Source organism: Python bivittatus, unplaced genomic scaffold, assembly GCF_059951505.1.
Source record: "Python bivittatus isolate LINGU-HERP-01145 unplaced genomic scaffold, Pbiv_v1 ctg000020_np1212, whole genome shotgun sequence".
NCBI classification, from domain to species: domain Eukaryota; kingdom Metazoa; phylum Chordata; class Lepidosauria; order Squamata; family Pythonidae; genus Python; species Python bivittatus.
This window is the reverse complement of record NW_028277030.1, coordinates 93,242,140-93,262,863: the sequence shown is the minus strand read 5'-3', so window position 1 is coordinate 93,262,863 and position 20,724 is coordinate 93,242,140. Positions and strand designations below refer to the sequence as shown.

At 39.0% G+C, this 20,724-nt stretch overlaps 1 protein-coding gene across 1 annotated transcript in view; it reads right to left on the bottom strand.

The window, feature by feature from the left end:
- Positions 1–20,724, bottom strand: part of DRC8 (dynein regulatory complex subunit 8) — a 29,664-nt gene extending 8,940 nt beyond the window's left edge. The window contains exons 1-6 of the mRNA XM_088151190.1: positions 20,691–20,724; positions 14,840–14,924; positions 13,238–13,310; positions 7,967–8,046; positions 6,619–6,661; positions 6,472–6,538 (exon numbers count right to left, since the gene is read on the bottom strand). Coding sequence (XP_088007316.1) covers positions 6,472–6,538; positions 6,619–6,661; positions 7,967–8,046; positions 13,238–13,310; positions 14,840–14,924; positions 20,691–20,724 — 382 coding nt within the window. The remainder of the gene's footprint in view (positions 1–6,471; positions 6,539–6,618; positions 6,662–7,966; positions 8,047–13,237; positions 13,311–14,839; positions 14,925–20,690) is intronic.

The window sequence follows — 20,724 nt, the reverse complement described above, 5'->3', positions numbered from 1 at the left end:
GGTGAAAAGAATAAAGACCCCAATAGTGTTCACCCAGCTGGATGGTTCCAAAGCAGGGGGAGGGGCGGTGCTGTATCGCACGGAGCCTTTTGAGCTGCAAGTAGGGACCCACAAAGAGACTCTTAAATGCTTAGTGGCTCCTTTAGGGAATTACGCCCTGATCCTCGGAGCGAACTGGGTGAAAAAGTGGGATCCGCGTGTTTTTTGGAAGACGGGGCAACTGCAATTTGCAGATGGAATTTATTTGGGACCTGAGCAGTCAGGAAGAACAGAAACTGCGGCAACAGCTAGCAGCATGAACAAATCACTAGATTTGGACCCAGAGTCCCTTAAAGACATTCCTGAACCCTACAGGGATTTACAGGCTGTGTTCAGCAAGAAAGAAGCAGATACACTGCCTCCCCTCAGAGACACTGACTGTGCCATAGAGATTCAGCCAGGAGCTAAATTCCCAAAAAAGAAAACTTATTCAATGACCCAAAAAGAGCTTGCTGCTCTGAGGGAATTTATAGACACAAACCTGGAAAGGGGATTTATACAGCCAGCTAAATCACACATGGCAGCTCCCGTGTTATTTCGGGTAAAGAAAGATGGAAGCTTGAGGCTCTGCACGGATTACAGGGGCCTCAATGCAATCTGCAAAGAAAATAAATATCCCCTCCCGTTAATGAAGGATCTGCTTGCTCAACTTTCAAAAGGGAAAATATTTACTAAATTGGACTTAAGGGAGGCATATTTCAGAGTAAGAATTCGCAAAGGAGACGAGCATTTCACTGCTTTTTCAACTCCCTTTGGCTGCTATGAATACAAGGTCCTCCCGTTCGGGCTTTCGGGAGCGCCCGGGGTGTTTATGCAACTAATTAATTAAGTGCTACATGAGCATTTATATCAAGGAGTACTGGTTTACTTAGATGACATCTTGATCTACTCTGACAACCTAAAGGACCATGTAAAATTAGTAAGGACTGTTCTTAAAAAATTGTTGAAAGCTCAATTGTATGCCAAACTGTCAAAATGCGAGTTTCATAAAAAACAAGTAGACTACCTGGGGTATCGCATTTCTAAGGCAGGAATTGAAATGGACCCTGCTAAAGTAAAAGATGTTTTGGGTTGGGAACCACCTAAAACTAGAAGGCAATTGCAAAGTTTCTTGGGCTTTGCCAATTTTTATCGCCAATTCATTCCAAACTTTGCACAAGTGGCTTTGCCATTAACAGATTTAATAAAAACAAAAGGCAAAGTGGTGGCTAAAGCTCAAAAACCCGGGGCCCCGATAACATGGACAGAAGAGTGCCAAAGAGCTTTTGAGGCTCTAAAAGCTTTATTTACAGCAGAGCCAATTTTGAAACACCCAGACCCTGACAAGCCTTTTGTAATACAGGCCGATGCCTCAGACGTAGCAATTGGGGCTGTGTTACTTCAAAAAGATGAAGAGGGTGCACTCAAACCCTGTGCTTATATTTCTCGCAAATTTACTGAGACAGAAAGAAGGTGGCTTGTTTGGGAAAAGGAGGCTTTTGCAGTACGCTGGGCCCTTATGACCTGGAGGCATCTCCTAGAGGGAGGAGCCCAGCCATTTGAAGTATGGACAGACCACAAGAATTTGGAGTCTCTTACAGCTCCAAGAAAGTTGTCTCCTAAGCAAGTACGCTGGGCCCAATTCTTCAGTCGCTTTAACTTCACTTTAAAATTCATACCAGGAGGAAAAAACTTTTTAGCTGATGCATTGTCAAGATTGCCTCAGCATAACAGCCAAAGAGAACAGGTGGTAGCCCCGGTAATCTTTAAAGCACCACCTCAACTAGAACCTGGCTCAGTAGCTCTAACCAGATCTCAAGCAAAACTCCAAAAACAAAAACCTACCACCGACCTACTCCAAAAGATAAATGTTGCTTTGGATTCTGATGAATGGTTCCAGAATAATAAAAATACTTTAACCCATACTTTAACCAAGCTTGGTGGATGGGAGACAAGCTTTACGTTCCACTTTCATTTCGTAAACAAATTCTAGAAAGGGGACATGATGACAAGACTTCAGGCCATTTTGGATTTATAAAAACCTTACACCTTCTGCGCAGGCAATTTTGGTGGCCAACAATGAGAAAAGACATTTCTGACTATGTTTCTACATGCCCTGTGTGTGCAATGTCAAAGAAGAGAGGGGGAAAACCTCTTGGCCTTCTTCAATCTGTAGCATCTCCAAAAAAACCTTGGGAGGAAATTTCCATGGACTTTATTGTGGACCTACCTCTGAGTAATCACAACACAGTGATCTATTTTCTAAACAAGCACATTTTATTCCATGTTCATCAATTCCGACTGCTAAAAAATTAGCTAAACTGTTCATTGCACACGTTTACCGCCTCCATGGCGCCCCCAAGAGGGTGATTTCAGATCGCGGGCCACAGTTCACCTCCAAATTTTGGAGGGAATTTCTTACATTACTTGGATCTAATCAAGCTTTGAGTTCCAGTTTTCATCCGGAGACTGACGGATCTACGGAGAAAATTAACTCTTTATTGGAACAATATTTAAGATGTTTCACAAATCATCAGCAGGATGATTGGTCTGAGCTCCTTCCTTTTGCTGAAGTAGCTTATAACAACACAGTGCATCAAAGCACTGGATTTACACCATACAAAATAGCATCTGGCCAGGACTTTCCACCTTTCCCAGAATTGCCTCTTAAAAACCTGCCTGAACTCTCAGCAGACCAATGGATAAACAACATTATAACTTTATGGCCACTAATTGTAAAATCTCTAGAAAAAGCAAAAAGCCAGCATAAAAAATTCGCCGATAGAAAACGTACTGCAAACCCACCTTGGAAGGTAGGCGACCTAGTCTGGCTTTCTACAAAAAACTTAAAATCTTCCCAACCATCCAAAAAATTTGCTCCAAAATATGTGGGACCTTTCCCAATTGAGAAAGTTATAAACCCTGTGGCATTTAAGTTATCTTTGCCAAAACATTATAGAAATATTCATCCTGTTTTCCATGCAAATTTGTTAAAAGCATTCAAACCCTCTGAAACATGGCATCCTGATCCATCTCCACCAACACCTATCATGATTGAAGGACAAAGTCACTTTGAAGTAAAAGACATTTGGGACTCTAGAAGACATAAAGGCAAACTCCAGTACCTGATTCAATGGAAACATTTTCCCAAAACCCATCACGAATGGGTGGACAGTATTAATGTTAATGCACCTGAACTACTTCATCGTTTTCACTCAAAGTACCCTGACAAGCCTAAGTAAACATTTTGATGTTCATTGTTGTATTTCTATTTTCTTTTTCAGATTTTCTTCCGAATGTAACATTCGTTCTGTTGGAGGGCGGCATGTCAGGATCTACGCAAACCAGATTCTTCGATTGTTTTAATATGCTTTAATTACTAATTATACTTTTGCTTTAATTGCTAAACATAGATCAATAGTGTAATGCTGGGAATGTTATTCTAACCGTTTGCTTGACCTGCCATAAGGGGGGGAAGGAGGAGGCCAGGTGCCGTTATCTCTATCTTGAGCCAGACATCCAAGGCCAGGATGTGTGAGAACTGGAGGAAGGCGCGAAGAGCTGCAAGTGGGAATAGAAACCTAGAAGGGGGGGAAGTTGGGCTTAAAAAGACAAGGCTTTGCTATGTTCAGGCAGACTCAACAAACTATGATGCTGTGCATTTCTCCTAAATAAAGAAATCTGTAATGGAACTCTTTGGACTCCAGAGGATTTACTGAACTTTGGGATTGAGTGTGCAGACTCTGACATCTTCTCTCAAATCTCCTCTTCAAAAACTGCCATATTGGACCCTCAGACATGATTGAATAAACATGTACAAAATGTATTTAAAATAATGGGATAAAATAACTACAGGAAGACCACAGGAAAAAGATATGGGAGGGAGAGACTGATGTCACAGACTAAGTTTGACAAGTCTATTAATTTCTTGAAAAATGCACTTCTCCCTCCCCTTCTTTCAATATACAGTGGTACCTCGGGTCACGAACTTAATTCGTTCTGCGACTCTGGTCGCGACCCAAATTGGTAGCGACCTGAATCAAATTTTCCCATAAGGTTCGATGTAAATACGGTTAATCCATTCTGACCCCTACGAATTTGGTCGCCAACCGATTTTGGTCGCGTCCTGAATCAAATTTTCCCATAAGGTTCAATGTAATTACAGTTAATCTGTTCTGAACCATATGTATTTTTTTTAAAAAAACCACAAAAATATGAAACAAAATACAGTACAGTGTAGTACGAAGAGAGAGAACGCTAACCTTGCTCGAGGCGACTTCTGGCGTGGAGGACAGGAAGGCGGGTGGGGAGGTGGTTATTGCTTGGAGGGAGAGTCCCCCTCCCTACAGGAAGCCACGACCACATGTCACGGCAGGGAAAATGGCCACGGATCCTGTTCGTCACCCGATGCGGAGTTCGCGGATGGAAGCAAAGTTTTGCGAACGGTGCTGTTCGTGACCTGAATTGGTCGTGAACAGAAGCGTTTGTGACCCGAGGTACCACTGTATCCCTCCCTTCCTGCAATATATTCCTCCCTTCCTGCAATATAGCATTCACCTGTTAACAGTCTCCTCTATCTCATGTCAAAATTAAGAATGGATTCAACCAAATAAACATAGCCCTATAGCATGCTACCAGAGAGCTCAGAAAGAGTTGTAACTAGATTTTTGGTTTCTGCTCATCACTGCGAGAGCATGTTGCCCAAATTTGAAATAATTTTTTAAATAAATCATGATTTCCCAAGGAATCCTTAGTGACCTCTCACAGAACCCTAAGGTTCCACAGAACCCTGGTTGAGAAACCCTGCTCTAGCCTCTAAGATGTTCTTATCTTTGCCCAAATTGGCATTTATCAGTTTCCAGAATAATGTTGTGTCTTTAGAATCTATGACAGTCAGGAGAGAGTGCCAAATAGTCATTTGGTATATCTTCTTGTGTTTTAGAAGTTTACAATCCCTTTTCTTCCTAAGCAGTTCTGTAATAACCCATGAGGCACAACTATCTTTTGCTCTCCTTGCCAAATTCCTAACCATACAATGTGCTGTTCTACATTCCATATCAAACCAACAGCTATGTTGTTGATGAACTGAACTCAATTTAGAGGTGCCCTGCCTTAACTCTGGTTTTAAATGGTCAACCATTTGTTGACAGTGGCTCAGGATAACTGGAGAAGTTGGATCAGCATTAATCAATTTAAGTTGAATATCTGCCATTGATTGATTGATTGATTGATTGATTGATTGAACAGGGAGTAAGACAGAGATACATGATGTTTCCTTAATGGTTTCATGCATCGATGGATAAATTTATAAAGCAGTTTGTTGCAGTTGTTAAGGCATCAGGCTAGAAACCAGGAGACCATGAGTTCTAGTCCCACCTTGGGTATGAAGCCAGCTGGATGACCTTGGGCTAGTCATTCTCTCTCAGCCCTAGGAAGCAGGCAAGGGCAAACCACTTCTGAAAAACCTTGCCAAAAAAACTGCAGGGACTAGTCCAGTTACCAGAAGTCAAAAATTGATTCGAAGGCCCCCCAAAAGAGAAAAGTCTTGTAGTAATATAAGTGATGTGTTAGATTAACCATAAATAAGCCAGTTGTGAAAATTAAAACATACAAAAATTTCAAGGGTTGGCTTATCCACAGGTGATGCATTTTTCACAGCATTTTGGTTAAAAATTTGAGGGTTGACTTATCTGTGGATGGGCTTATATGTGAGTATATACAGTAAAATAACAAAATTTATTTTACTCTGTGAGTTCTAAGCCTCCCTTGGGCGTGAAAGCCAGCTAAGTAACTTTGGGCCAATCACTCTCCCTCAGCCCAGTCCACCTCACATGGTGGTGGTTGTTTGGAAAATAGGAGGCAGGAGAATTAGGTATGTTCACTGCCTTGAGTTATATATATAAAAAAGGTGGGATAAAAATCTAATCATCATCATCATCATCATCTTTTTCTTTTCTTTCCCCCTTTCTCTTTTATATACTCTATTTTGTGCTTGTAATTATTTTCTTAAACAGTACTGTTTAATAGAACTTGAAATGCATTGAAATTTATACTTTTCTTTTTTTATACTAACATATAATTTTTTTTTGGTAAGGTACACAAATTTGAAACAATGTGGAACTTACCGAATATTCCAGATACAAAATAATGTAACCAATTTCCTTCTGGGTTGATAATTAGAAGGCATTAGCATTATTTTATGAGGTTGGATTTTACTCTTAAGGTAGGAATGGGCACATTTTTGGGGGCGAAGGGCAGTATAAATTTGTAGGGCTCCAGGTGCTTCTGATTGTGGGTAGTGTCACATTCAGCCTCTGGGTTGCCTTTCCCGCATCCTAAATATGTTGCTAAATATATCTGCATATTCTTTGTCATACAGATGCACTCAAACTAACATGTAATAGCATGTGATTTTTTTCCTGAGCAAAGTAGTTTTAGCAAATATATTTTTACCTTCCTCAGTCATATACTTTATCAAATCATCTTTAGTAAGGTGTCCAGATTTATTCTGATCCAAAACCTATAAAATGGAACACTGAATGTAAATTTTATTGCCTTGAAGTTTAAGAATTTTTTTCCCATACATGGAATGATACAAACCTCAAAAGCACGTAAAAGAACATCTTCTGGAATCGGTCGGTATCTGAAATAATGTAGTTAATAAAATAGTTATTGATGATATGTGTATCTGAAGATTTGATTGCTACTTTGAAATGCCCTCCTAATTCTTTCTCCCCAAGTTTTAAAGATTTCAGCTGGCAAATTTGTGGAATCAGTTTTACTTATTTATTGGATTTACCGTATTTTTCCATCAATAAGACGCCCCCATGTACAAGATGACCCCCACTTTTCCAACCCAAAATTAAGAAATCAATATTTTAAAGATAGTGCAGAACACATTTTTATTTAGTAATTAGTTAACACTGACCTGATACACTCGGTGGGAGGAGGTCCAAACCGTCTCTCTGCAGCTCTATTTCCATGCTCTTTTGCATAACTGATTACATTCAGTCACGAGTGAAACTGCCAATAGCTTGCCTCTGCAAACAGACTTCCTCCAATTGGTTTGTTCAGCATCAGCTGACGTCAGTTACATAAGGCTCATGATTGGAGGAAGTCTGTTTGCAGAGTCAAGCTATTTCACTCGTGATTGGAGGCTAGCAATAGGAGGAAGCCTCTTTGCAGAGACAAAGTATGGGCAGTTTTGCCACTGTGCGGTTCTCTCCTCAGCTGACTTCCTTGAATAAGACGCCCTTCAATTTTTAGCGTAAGGATTTTAGAAAAAAGTATCGTCTTATAGTCGGAAAAATACGGTATATCCTGCTGCAATCCAGATCAACTCTTAGCAATTTACCTGAGATAGCAAAATAAAGTATCCATGGTAAAAAAAAAATAATAAAACAAAAATTAGAAACAATAAAAACAAACTTGAACTCAAAAATCCAAGTAATCCATAAGAACAATTTCAATAATTGCCTACTTTAGAAAATAAATATTGTGACTCTTGTGGTAATCTGACAAGACCTTTCTAGAAAAGTGAGGAAACTATTTGCCACATCTAATACAGCAGATAACTTCTGCAATAGAAGATCTGTGACCTCCCTGAGTTTATTGAACTACAACTCTCAGTATCCTCAGTACTGGCAGTACAGGCTGGTATTGCTGTTGATAGTTCAGCAGCATGTGGAGGACCACAGATTTCCCTCCTGACTGAAGGGATTGCCAGGTGCTTGGATCAAAGCTACAGCCAACGAAACATACTACTGACGCTGTAAGATGTAAATCCAAACCCATTTCATAGGTGCCAAAAATATTTTAAATCTATCAATATCTTTCATCACTGAGAAGTTCATTCTTTAAATTGCATTTCTATAAAATATTAATTAAAAATCTCTCATATATGCATAATCAAGTTTCACAAACTGAAATACCCCTTTCTGCTTGTTACCTTCTTTCCATTAACACTCTAGTCATCATAGGAAGAAATTTTTCTAAATGAATAAAGCCAGTTGGTTCTTCTTCTTCTACCTAATTTTGAAAAGAAGCATATCATAAATGATGATGATTTACTGGAAAATTAAACAGAAAACTAATTCACACAATCTAAAACTATCTTGTAATATATGAAACAGAAAAACAACATTGTTCTCTACAGGTAGTCCAAGACTTACAACCATTCGTTCAGTGACCATTCGAAGTTAAGACAGTCCTGAATGGAGGGACTTATGACTCGTGCCTGATGTTATGGCCATTGCAGTGCCCCCATGGTCATGTGATCAAAATTCAGGCACCTGGCAGTCTGCCCACACTTACAACCGCAGGTGCACTTCAACTCCCCCCACCCGCCTATCTCCCCCCATGGCCACCTGCACCCTGCAAGAAGCCCGAGCTGCAGCACAGCACGAAGCTGGAGCCTTCCCAGCCAAGCCGCACGAAGCTGCCCCAAGCTGCCATAGGAAGCATTCATTCACCCAGCTGCCTTCTCTCCCAGTTCCCCGCACCAACCTTTTGCCTTTTGCGCCCAGCCCCCGTGGCTGAAGAGGAAGCACCTCCCTGCCTTTGCTGCCTCCTTTTCGGACCCAGCTTTTCCAGCGAACTTTTCCTCCCTGAGCCTTCGGAAAGCTGCACCGTCTTCTGACTTTCAGAAAGGCAGTTCAGCTTTCTGAAGGCTCAGGGGGCCACGTGGAGGAAAAGTTCACCGGAGAAGCTGGGTCCGAAAAGGAGACAGCAAAGGCAGCGAGCCACTTCTGTTTGGGCTACAGGGGCTGGGCGCAAAAGGCAAAAGGTCAGTGTGGGGAACTGAGAGAGAAGGCAGCTAGGTGAACGAATGCTTCCTAGGGCAGCTTTGTACAGCTTTGTGCAGCTGGGCTGGGGGAGCTGCAGCTTCCTGGGGCGGCTTCATGCGGCTGGACTGAAGCAGCTGCAGCTTGGTGCTTGCAACGGCTCAAGGGCTTCTTGCAGCCCCAGAGCTGTGCAGTTCTGGGGCTGCTTACCACCCTGCAAGGCAGGATGCAGGGTGGCCAAAAGGGCAGAGATGGAGATAGGCAGGTGGGGAGAGTTGGAGGCAGTCTTATTGAGGCTCAGGGCTGGGAGGGACCAAGCCTGGAATGTCTTATATTGGGGTGAGTCCTTGGCTAATGATCGGTGAAATTCACTTAATGACAGCAAGGGGAATTGCTGGGATTGCAGTCACTAAGTGATGCGATCACATGACATCTCGCTTTACGACTACATCGCTTAGTGACAGAAATTCCAGTCCCAATTGTGGTCATAATTTGAGGACTACCTGTACATGAGTGCCAAGAATCCATTAGCTAATGTTGAGAAAAGTGATACCTATCATGTAACCAGACAGAAAGAAACAGGGAAGATATGCCAGACTAGGCCTCATCCTTTTACTTCCTCACCTTTCAATTACATTAGCCATGGACTGCCTTCTTCTCTTCCACAGATTCTATATACAAAATGCTATCTATACATGGATGTACAGAACACATATTTCTAGCTGGTTTATGAAAGCCTAAGTCAGCTGTTGCACAATCAGGAGTAGCAGAATGCCTGAGGCTGCCATTAGAGATCTAAAATAATTGTATTTCTGATATCTATTATTACTGATTTGCAACATCCATAAAAAAAGCTACACCCAGACTTCATTATCCCTCTGTCTGTATCACTCTTGTTGTTCATACCCTCCCAATTCTTTTTCATTCTGGTTCTCACTGGCCATAGTTTCTCTCTCAACCACTGCACACAACACACACGCACATTACATACATTACATCTCCCTCAGCTCTCCATGCATTCTTGGTTTTCCCTTGCTCTCTCCCTTCAAAAACAAAAGCTACATTTGTTTTTAAAAAGTTGTGAATGAAAATTTAAATACAGAGATTTGCTTTGTTGCTGTGCAATGAGATAATGGAAGCAGATAAAGTAAATTTAAGTCTCAATGTCTCTTAAGAACTTATGAGACTACATTTGCTATACTGCTAGGTCAAAGTGATTTGGGAGTGTAACAGGCAACTTGCAAATCAGCGGTGATGACACCAATTAAAAGTGGGGAAGAAAGAAAAGAAAATTTTCTAGATTGGTTGAAAGGATGTAAGACATAATTCCTAGTATATTTACTTTCTTGGTCAGAGAGGGCTGAGAGATAGATAAGTAGCCAACAGCCAGCCAGCCTTTCCAGATTAAAAATGAGTAGGTTTTAAATTTAGAATCTTCTAGTTACGTACTTTATTATTACAGCCATACATGGACAAGAGAGAAGACATTGTAAGAGTACATTTATGCAACATTGTCCTCTAGTGGTAAAAGTATATTTATGCAAAATATTTTCCTTCAAAACAAAGTAAAACATAAACAAAAATACTAGGAGTTTTAGAGTAACATTTATTAATGAAGTGCTATACTATGCTGCAAACAAATATACTTCCTATGCAAGTGTGTGCGTATACAAGGGATGCCTTGCGAACGGTCACTCATGCCCTCGTTATCTCCCAGATAGACTACTGCAACGCGCTCTACATGGGGCTACCCTTGAAGAATATCTGGAAGCTGCAGCTGGTCTAGAATGCGGCCGCGCGGGCGATTTTTGGGGCCCGAAGGACCCATATAACACCTCTGCTCCGTGAGCTGCATTGGGTACCAGTTTGCTTCCGGGTCCAATTCAAGGTGTTGGTTATCACCTTTAAAGCCCCACATGGCATGGGGCCAGGCTACCTGAAGGACCGCCTCGCCCCCACGATCTCTACCCGTCCCACCCGATCTCACAGAGAGGGCATGCTTCGGATCCCCGCGGTAAAAGAACTCCAATTAGCGGGGTCCAGAAGGCGGGCCTTCTCTGTTGTGGCCCCCGCCCTTTGGAACATCTTGCCCCCGGAGGTGAGACAGGCCCCCTCATTCCAGGCCTTTCGGAAGGACTTGAAGACATGGCTCTGCCATCTGGCCTGGGGCAGGGAGGGAAGAAATCAGAATTGGGGTTGGCTGGCCCCTTAGTGGTATGCTGTGGCCCCAGCGGCCTCTTGGATTTCTTAGCTTTTTTATTTTTTAATGTTTGGTTTTATAACTTTTAACTGTATTCATGTTTTTTAGTATGTTGTAAGCCGCCCAGAGTCCCCCACTGTGGGGAGATGGGGGGGGACAAAATAAATAAATAAATAAATAAATACACACACAAATACACAGCTGAAGTTGAAGACAACATTTCTTGCATCCAACTAATCAACAAAAGCTTGAATTTTGTTGCCTTTAAAATGCTACAACATGCTGTTCGTTTTGCTGCAACATACCAACTGTTCCTCTAAAATTTCCTTCAAAACAGAATCTTTTCTCAACCACATAAAATTATCATTTGCCTTCATTGTTTTCTTGTCTACTTGAAATTTTATTTTTTTGCCTTTTTATTATTAGCACTTAGAAGTTAATAGCTGTTTCAAGAATAATTGTCTTTATAGGTAATTGTTATAGCAGAGTGTACTTTCTCTTAGGAGAAACACTGGAAGAAGAAAAATATTTAATTTATAATCCAGATATTATCTTTTGTAAAAGATTCACCATCAATACCATAGCCAAATAAGAATAGAGGTAATAGATGGAGACTATAATGAGGAAGAGGAATAGCAATTACTTATTCAGTAATATTAACTGAAACAAATATTATGTAGACTGGACATATTGGCTCACAAAGTCTGCTGTCTACAGGAGCAGAGATCAGGGATGTGACAGAACAATTCCAAAATTTATCAGTTTCACTGCAAATTATTATTTTCTTCTAGTATATGTGGGACAAATAATGCTGCAAAGAATAGCTACAATCATAATTCATGTAGCCCTTGCTTACTGACTGCCTCATTTAGTGACTGTTTGTAGTTACAACAGTGTAAAACAAAACAGCTTTGTGATCAATCCTTTTACAAATGTTGCAGGGTTCCAGGGTCACATGATCGCCATTCGGGTACTTTGCAACCAGCACTATTGCCGCATCCTGCGGTCATGTGATCACCATTTGTGTGCTTCTCAAGTTGCTTGCGACAAGCAGACTTAAAAGAGAATGCAGAAGTAAAATCATAAGTCGTGGTCACATGATGTTTCACTTAATGACCATGGTGACTTGCTTAACGACCAAATGTGAAGTGACATTGTAAGTCTGTCATATTCACATGATTTTCCACTTAGCAAATGTGATGCTTAGTGATGGTCCCAGTTGTGGTTGTTAAGTGAGGACTACCTCTGTCGCAGACTGAAAATCTTAGAAGAGAGCTCAAGATTCAGGGAACTTACCTGGCATAAGCACAATTTTTAACAATATGTTGTTATTATTAATAGTAGTAGTAGTAGTAGATTTTGCCTTTTTTAGTATATTTTGGTCAACTCCAGGTGGTTAACATATCTAATATCTTGCCTTCTATGTTCCCCACAACAACAACACTGTGAGGTGGGTTGGGCTGAGAGAGAATGACTGGCCCAGTCACCCAGCTGGCTTTTATGCCTGAGGGAGGCCTAGATCTCACAGTCTTCTGGTTTCTAGGCCAGCACATTAACCACTACACCAAAATGGCTCTCTACTTGGTAATGGTACCAAGAAGACCAGTCACTTAAGACTTTTGTACATTTAGTGAAACAAATTAGATACCATTTAATCTCTGGGAACGCTCCTCTACATTTCTCTACAGAATAAAGTTAAATGGATATCTACAAAAGAGAAACAATAGGGCTTTCCAATGGTGATATACCCCCTTATGAATTACCTTCTCAGACAGTGCATCCATACTGTTCTTTTTTCTCTTCTCCCAGACATTTTAGAATAGTCTTGAGAATTTTTAAGTGGTAATAGTACATCAGGATGGTGGTTTTTATACATTTTATATCCAATTTTTTCTCTGATAATTATCATTAAATTAATCATTTGTTGGTTTTTAGTTTTAGTTGTTATAACCTTTCATGGTATTCAGAAAATTAAAAGTATAATTAATACATAAATAAAATTAGCAACAAGATGGAGGGATTATAGCCATCAGTCCATTCTTCAGGCTTAGTACTAGAACAGAAGTCCCTTTGCTTTGTATGAATTTAACATAATTTTGGCCTCTAAGTATGATTACAGGGTAAGCATTTGCTCAGTGAAATTCTTCCATATTGTGTTTCTAATCTTTACTGATTTAGGAAAAAATTTACTATCCACAACTATAAAGTAATAGAACTTTAAAATTATGTACACTACCTCTGCAAGCATATCATGGAGATCCCCCTCATTGGGACAACAGCCTAATGACCTAATGATTGTGCCAATCTCTCTGAAAAAGGAGAAAATCTGTTATACAAGCAATGCAAATCTTTAGTTCTGCTTTGCTGATTTCTTTTGTTCAATTGCCTCCCCACCAAGCAGCCTCTATGCCCATTCCTATTGTTCAAAAGCTCATAACCACTGAGGGAATAGGTAGAGGGAATAGTTTCTATGTACCCTAAATTCCAGAGCTGTAATAAAGTAGGGCGGCCTACAAATTCAGTAAAATATATAAGAAACACATTTTTTTTCAGATATGCTAACTAAGTAGTGTCAATTACTCCTCCTGCCTCTAAACAAAGTTAATTCATATGATCTGAGCAAAAGGATGTGATGGATCTTTGTTAAGGGCTTAGTGACTAAGCATACACTGCAATATATAATAGTGTTATTGACTCACACTTTCAAACATAAACTGTACTTCTACTTAATTAACTGAAATATAGTTCTGTGGTGATGAGTTTAAATTCCTATAATGACAAGTTACAAGGATTTCCAAGAATTATTCACTTTCTAAATGCATTTATAGTAACTGGGCCACCCTAGTCTGTCTCATTACCTACCCAAAACTTAGATTACTTCTAGAATAACTCAATCTTGGTATTTTTGGTCATGGTAAGATAGCCTTCCCCTTACCTTGGTACCTTCAGATGTGTAGATTTCAACTCCCAGAATTCTCAGTAATGACCACATCAGAGAATTCTTGGATTAAAATCTATACATCTATACAGAAGATACCCAGGTTGAGGAAGGCAGGATTAAGTTGCTACCAGCCTGTTGGTTAGAAAGAGACCCCTGGAATTCACTCATTTGCCAGGAGATGTGAGACTAAAAACAGCGGTCCCAGTACATGGTAAGTCACAAATAAAAGAAGAATATATATTTATTTAAAATACAAAAGAAAAATAAAAGGTACACTACAACAATTGGCTGTCAAAAATACAAACAGTCCAGCACTGAAACAGTTAACTCATTTCCCTAACAAACTCCAGCAAAACCTCCAGCTGAGCAATAAACTATGCAACAATGAATAGTGGTTAAGAAAGAAAAGGGTTGCAGCAATAAAACAAACAAAACAAGAAAAGGCAAGGGAGTTATAACAAACCAACTGTAGGAAGAAAAACTCAACAGAAATCTGATAACTATAGTAACTAAGCCAAGCTAGAACTTACTTACACTATCAAACTTTGTCAAACCCTAATTTTCACACTCCAGGCTTTTCCCCATAACAAAAAGAATAGAACTTCCCTTCCTTCTCCATTTGCCTTTTATATGGTAAAGACAGATTTTACCAGTCTCTGATTTGTGAACAACATTAAACTCTTCCCATATCCATTTGGCCAAACCATTCCTGATCTCAGCTTCCTGATCTCTGGGAAGTTTCCATCCTGCAAAACAGACAACCAACCACATTGGGGCTAATCTAATTAATCTAAATCCAATTTGTACATTTCTCTTTAAAAGAATTGTATTTCTTAACCCGCACTGCTTTATCACAGAGCTATTAGAATTAACAGTTGAAAGGAGGATTTTCCAAACCTGACATCCACAGTTTTATTACATTCATGGTCAAACACCTCAAAGGCATCTGTGATCTTCTTTTGGATTTCTGCTATTGCAGATTCTACAAAACAAAAAATTAAAAATTAAAAATAGTATAATTTTCCTACTTTTTGTCAAAATTAGCAGTAAAGTATTAGAAGCAGCATAGCAAACTTTTTGAGCTTTCCATAATTAGCTTGGTTGTTACGCATAATGTAGGTGGGTAAGTGGGATGTAATTGATAGTCTTCATTCTGTTTTCACTGTCAGTCTAATCCCAGTTTTCTCTTTTTCATCAATTCTGGATGTGAATATCCTCCCTCAATCTTGGTAGGTTAGAATCAAATCTGACATTGTATTAATCATATGCTGAATGCAATAAGAGCACTAGATGATGAAAGTAGGGGATGCACGAGAATAAACTGAATGTTCTGAGAATAGTTCAGCATTGAGTAGGGAGTAAGAAAAGGATGTGTGATGTCTCCTTGACTGCTTATGGTGTTTATGGATAAACATATAAGGAACAGGTGTGTTGATTGGGAATGTAAGTATACATGTACTCTTGAAGGCTGATAACAACTGTTTTTGGCTGAATACCTAAATTCTAATAGAAGAGAATATACTGTTGAATTGTGGAGTCCTGGTGCTTCCTGAGCTTTGTTGTTTGTTTGCAGACATTTCATTACCCAGCTAGGTAATATCGTCAGTGCAAGTGAGTGTGGGGTTTCCTCCCTGTTTATATACAGTAGAACTGTATAACTGCCCTGCCAGTTTTGGTGGGGATGTGTTTTTCTCCTTGGTAGTTCCTTGATTAGGGTATTGGTTTTTGCTTGATTGTTTGTCTGGTGTTGATCCCTGCTTATCTTGGTGTTGGCTGCTGGAGAGGATGTGTTCTGGTCTCTTCTGTTTCCTTCTTAGCTTTTGAATTGTCTCTTTTTTGCCATACTATTTCTTTTTATTGTCTCTTTTTTGCCATACTATTTCTTACTTATTTGCTATGCTCTGCAAAAACTTGCTTACCCCAAAAAGGAAAAATAGGATGGGTATGTAATATGTATATTTTTAATCCTGCAAACACTGAGTTTTAAATTAAACTGCTGGCATGGAGGTCCCTAAGATATGTTCACAGTTGTGGGCCCCACCATGACTGTATTCTATACTGGGTATTTTGGGGTAGAACTGGGAAATCTGTCTAATATTTACAACACATTGGATGGATAGAGATTTGATCCCCATTTAGATCAGACCCATGTAAATCAATGGGACAAGTAAACTGTAACCAAACATAATCTATTTTATTTCAGTGAGACTATTTTAAGCCTGGAACCAATGTAGTGGATTTTTTTCCCCAGTGAAATAATGTGATCCCACAGTAGTTACACATCAAACACATAAAATTTCTAGATATAACCCACTGTATCCTAAAGCAGTTTATCAAGGAACTTTCTAGAGCAGAAGTGATTCTAGTCTTAATCCTAGATGGTACTTCTAGTCTACTGCTTAATCTATGAAACCAACTGGAAACAGTGATTATAATATTACTAAAGGAAAGTTATATTTCAGAGAACAATTGCCAAGGAAATCTAATAAAGTCATATTTGCTATAATTATTGGATACCCTAGAAAATAAGATGTATGTTTGTGTGTGTATAGGATAGAATATAATAATAGGATATATATATAAATATAAAAATATTTATATTTTAAGGGAATCAAATATCTCCAGAATATAAAACCACAGTAGAAATTCAAGTGTAGCACAGATCAGGAAAGACCCGTTTACACCAGCATGGTTAACAGTAAGATTTCCTATACAACAGTAAGCTGTTCTACAATATTTTTGTTCCCCAATTCTTCACAAACAAGTAGAAGCTGACTTGTAATTGTCTTTATTTTTCTGCTGACTTTGAAATCAGCAGAATTAGTGATCCCATCAGCTGACCAATAGGAGAATGCAAGAAACCTCATTCAATCACTGTTTTGTGCTGCTGATCCTGAAGTAACAAAAATCCTCTTATCTACACCAAAAGCAAATAAACAGTAGTCTATTTCAATGTATATTATATGCTTTCATCACTCATTAAAAAAAACAAAAAACAAAACTGAGCAGTTGCTGTGAGGGAAGATTTCCCAATTGCAAAACTCCCATTTCTCCTGCATTTAAAAACCTCTTGAAAGCTATGAATGTGAAATTATAGCATGTTACTAATTTTACAACCAGACACTTCCCAATAGCTGCTACTGGAATTATATGCTGCTACTGGTAGCTGTACTGAAGAGAGGGGAAGATACACTTTAGTGCCTGTAGACAAGCTACTAGGAACAGTATAATTAAGCTTTAATGGTGGGAAAGAATAATAGCTGCCCCAAGTCTAGAAGACAGGGACAGGCAAGAGTTCCTAGCAATGGGCAAATAGATAGCTCTAAATTTTTGCAAAACTGCAGTGATTCAAAGAGAAAAACCAGCTTTGTTCTAGTTTCAAATAGGCAAGCACAGAGCAAAAATGAATAGACTTAGCTCCCCAAATCAGCTGACATTTTGAGATCAGATTGCTTAGAGCTGATTTTGAATTGGTACCAAATCCTTAGATAGAAGTGTCCAGATTCAAGGAAACTTACGAAAAATAAGGTTTTTTAGCCTTCTAAAACTTGCTAAAAACAAATGTGATGCAAAAAGGGATTTTTGAGTAACGTAACACAAACAAAATTAAAGCTGACAATAAACCCATAAGAAGCAGGAAATCTACTAGGAGATAATTGTATGATAAGGGAATTAAAAAAGTAACAAAGAGGATAAGGAGGCTGCAGGGCAGTTGAATAAGTTATTTACTATTTTTTTCTCTTATTGCAGAATATTATGACAGATTTAGTTGAATATGAAATGTCATTTTAGATACAAGTTTGAAGATCTGAGGCAAAATGTAGTGGCAAGAGGGGTGTGCGTGTGTGTCAATATAACTACACATACAGAGCTACGTACAAAAGAAAATAAATACTTGATAACATAATAGGTCCCAAGAGACTCTTTAACTTTGCAAAGTCTTGGATACATGAGAATTCCCTAAAGAATAATTATTAGTCAATATGGTGACTATTATTGTGCAAAGTATTAAGATGTTGAGTTCAACATCTCAAGAAAAGAGCATATTATTACTAGACTAGTTTGGGTTTATCTAGATTAAGACATGCAAGGCATGCATTATCTTCTCTTTTTTGGACAAGGATACTAGTTTATAGATTACAGGAATATTATAAACATAGTAAAACTAAACTATAATAGGACACTGTGTCACATTTAGTTTACAAGATATATAATGCTCCCTGGATAATATTGCTATTAAAAAATCTCTAACTAAAATAGTATAGCATTCTGGCCTATTATCCTGAATCAGCAGTGTGATGTGACTGCTTAAGAAGATACAATATTAGGCTGTAGTAACAGAAGCATAGTATCCAGAGCATAAGTAATAACACTACTCTAGTCTATGCACCTCACAGGGTTGTTGTTGGGGGAAAATAGGGGGAGGAAGGAGTATTAGGTATGTTCACCACCTTGAGTTATTTATACTAAAAATTATAAAGGTGGGATAAAAAAAATCTAAAAAAAACATGCTTCTGAAGAATCATGTCTTCTTCATGCTTTGTTTTAGAAAGGACACTGTTAAACTGGAGGTCATCCATAAGAAAATGACAATGTGGGTGAAGAATCTAGATATTGTTTTATGAGGAATAGTTGAAAGAGCTATGATTGCAGTTTTAAATATTTGACTGTCAACATTTAATTTCTTTTACTATCACTTATTCCAACAGAAGAGAATATATGTAGCTCAGGGTTGAACTGTGGAGTCCTTGGTGCACTCTGAGCTTGCAGACATTTCATTACCCAACTAGGTAACATCATTAGTGCCTAGATGTTACCTAGTGGGATAATGAAGTGTCTGCAAGCCAACAACCAAGCTCAGAGAGCACCAAGGATTCCACAATACCATTTATCTTTCTATTAGTAGTGTTCACTAAGAAAATAGGATATCCCTTCCATGTATTGATGGGTTGTAGAAGTTCCCTGCAGGTTCCAGTAGTGTCAGGATATTTCCATATCAACATGATTTTTTCTTTCTTATACATCCTGATGTATATCGATACAGAATTATCCTGTTCATCAAAACAAGTGACTTGTCTTTTATCTGTTGCTGCTCTTTATAATGAATATTCTGTGTGGGTATGAAGTCACTGGCCAGTGGCAAACATTTGAAAAGATCTTTAACCCAAATTCTAACAACCAGCCTTCTGCTCATTTACTTCCTGTGTAAATGTTTTTCAAATGTCTGTTTTGTAATCTACAAACACATTAGACCTAAGCAGACATATGAAAAGGATTAAAATATACTAAAGGTTATGAATGACATAAACAGTATGTCTAGTAGCTTTCAAAAACCTTCGCATGTTTAGAGCAAAGATCTGCAAGGGGTACACAAGCACGTTCAGCTAATGAGGCAGCATTCCAAAACAGAGATCTCTGTATGAACCTTCAGACATATCTGCTTATATAAGTTTGTTCTAAACATGTTAAGATTTTAATAAACAGGCAAGCAAAGATACTGAAATACGACCTACATGTGTACAGGTAGTCCCTAGGTTAAGAACACCCAGTTTACAGATGACCCATAGTTAAGAACAGAGCCCACTGTAGCAAAATTTGCATTAAATACACAGTGGTTCGAGTTCATTACACAATACTACTTATACAGTATTATACAATAATGCTGTTCCAGCTTGCATACAAATTCGATTTAAGGACAGACCTTGGGAACAGAACTCATTCTTAAACTGGGGACTACCTGTATTCATATATGTGTTCCAGTTTAGTCCTGAGTGTAATACTTGGGCATGTAGGAATATATAGTAGTTGCACTCATGGGTAATTCCTTCTGTCAATTTTTTCTTATTTGTTTTAAGTAATTAAACATTTTAAATTTTATCGCTTTCTGCTCCTTCCTAATTTGAAATGTTTGGATTTGGGGGGGAAAAATTACACCTGCTATATTAATCTTGGTTACCCTAAGAATGTTAAGTCACTGCCTATATTTGCATGACAAGCCTACCCATTATTAACTTAAACATGTTTCACTAAAATATCACAAATTTTCTGGGTTTTCATGACATACTGAAGCATAAAATATCCAGAGTGTCTACATTTTCCCACATTTTATACTAAAATATGGTTAATCTTGTCTGGCTCAATACAGGACACAGTCACAGTAATAAAAACAGCTTATGATTCTTTAAAGATGAGTGATTGTGGGTTCTCATAACAGTTTAGGTGCCACCAAATTTGGGTGTTTTTTTTAAAATGCCACACGGTATGTAGCCATCCTAAAAAGGCTGAATTAATAAAGTAGTTGTTCTGGACTACCTTGAGGGCAGCGCTGCTGGTTCCCAAAGTAACTGAACCAAACCCACCAGCAATGAATATTTTGGAAATAGGAATGAAGCCTGTATTAAGTTAGAGAAGCCATACATTGCTCTGTTACCATTCATAACAGAAGGAGTTTTGAATTGCAGAATTTTGCCTTTACCCCCGCAAGAGATGGAGCAGCATGGCTAGATTTTGTCCCGAGGATTCATGTGAGGAAAGAGGATAAGAAGACCGGGCATTGAAAGACTGAGGAAAGTCCTACTGGAGGTAAATAAACTTGAAGCAGAAGCGGCGGGCCAGGAAGAAGGTGTAGCCCAACCCTGGCTTCAGCGAAAAGCCTTTTTTTTAATTGTAGGAGGCAGCCGGCGGGAGGTGGAAAGCAGAAAGGAAATGGTAGAGCTGCTCTCAAAGCCCCCAACAGATTCGTTCTTACCCGCAGCGGCTCCTTCTCGCTCCTCCGTCGCCAT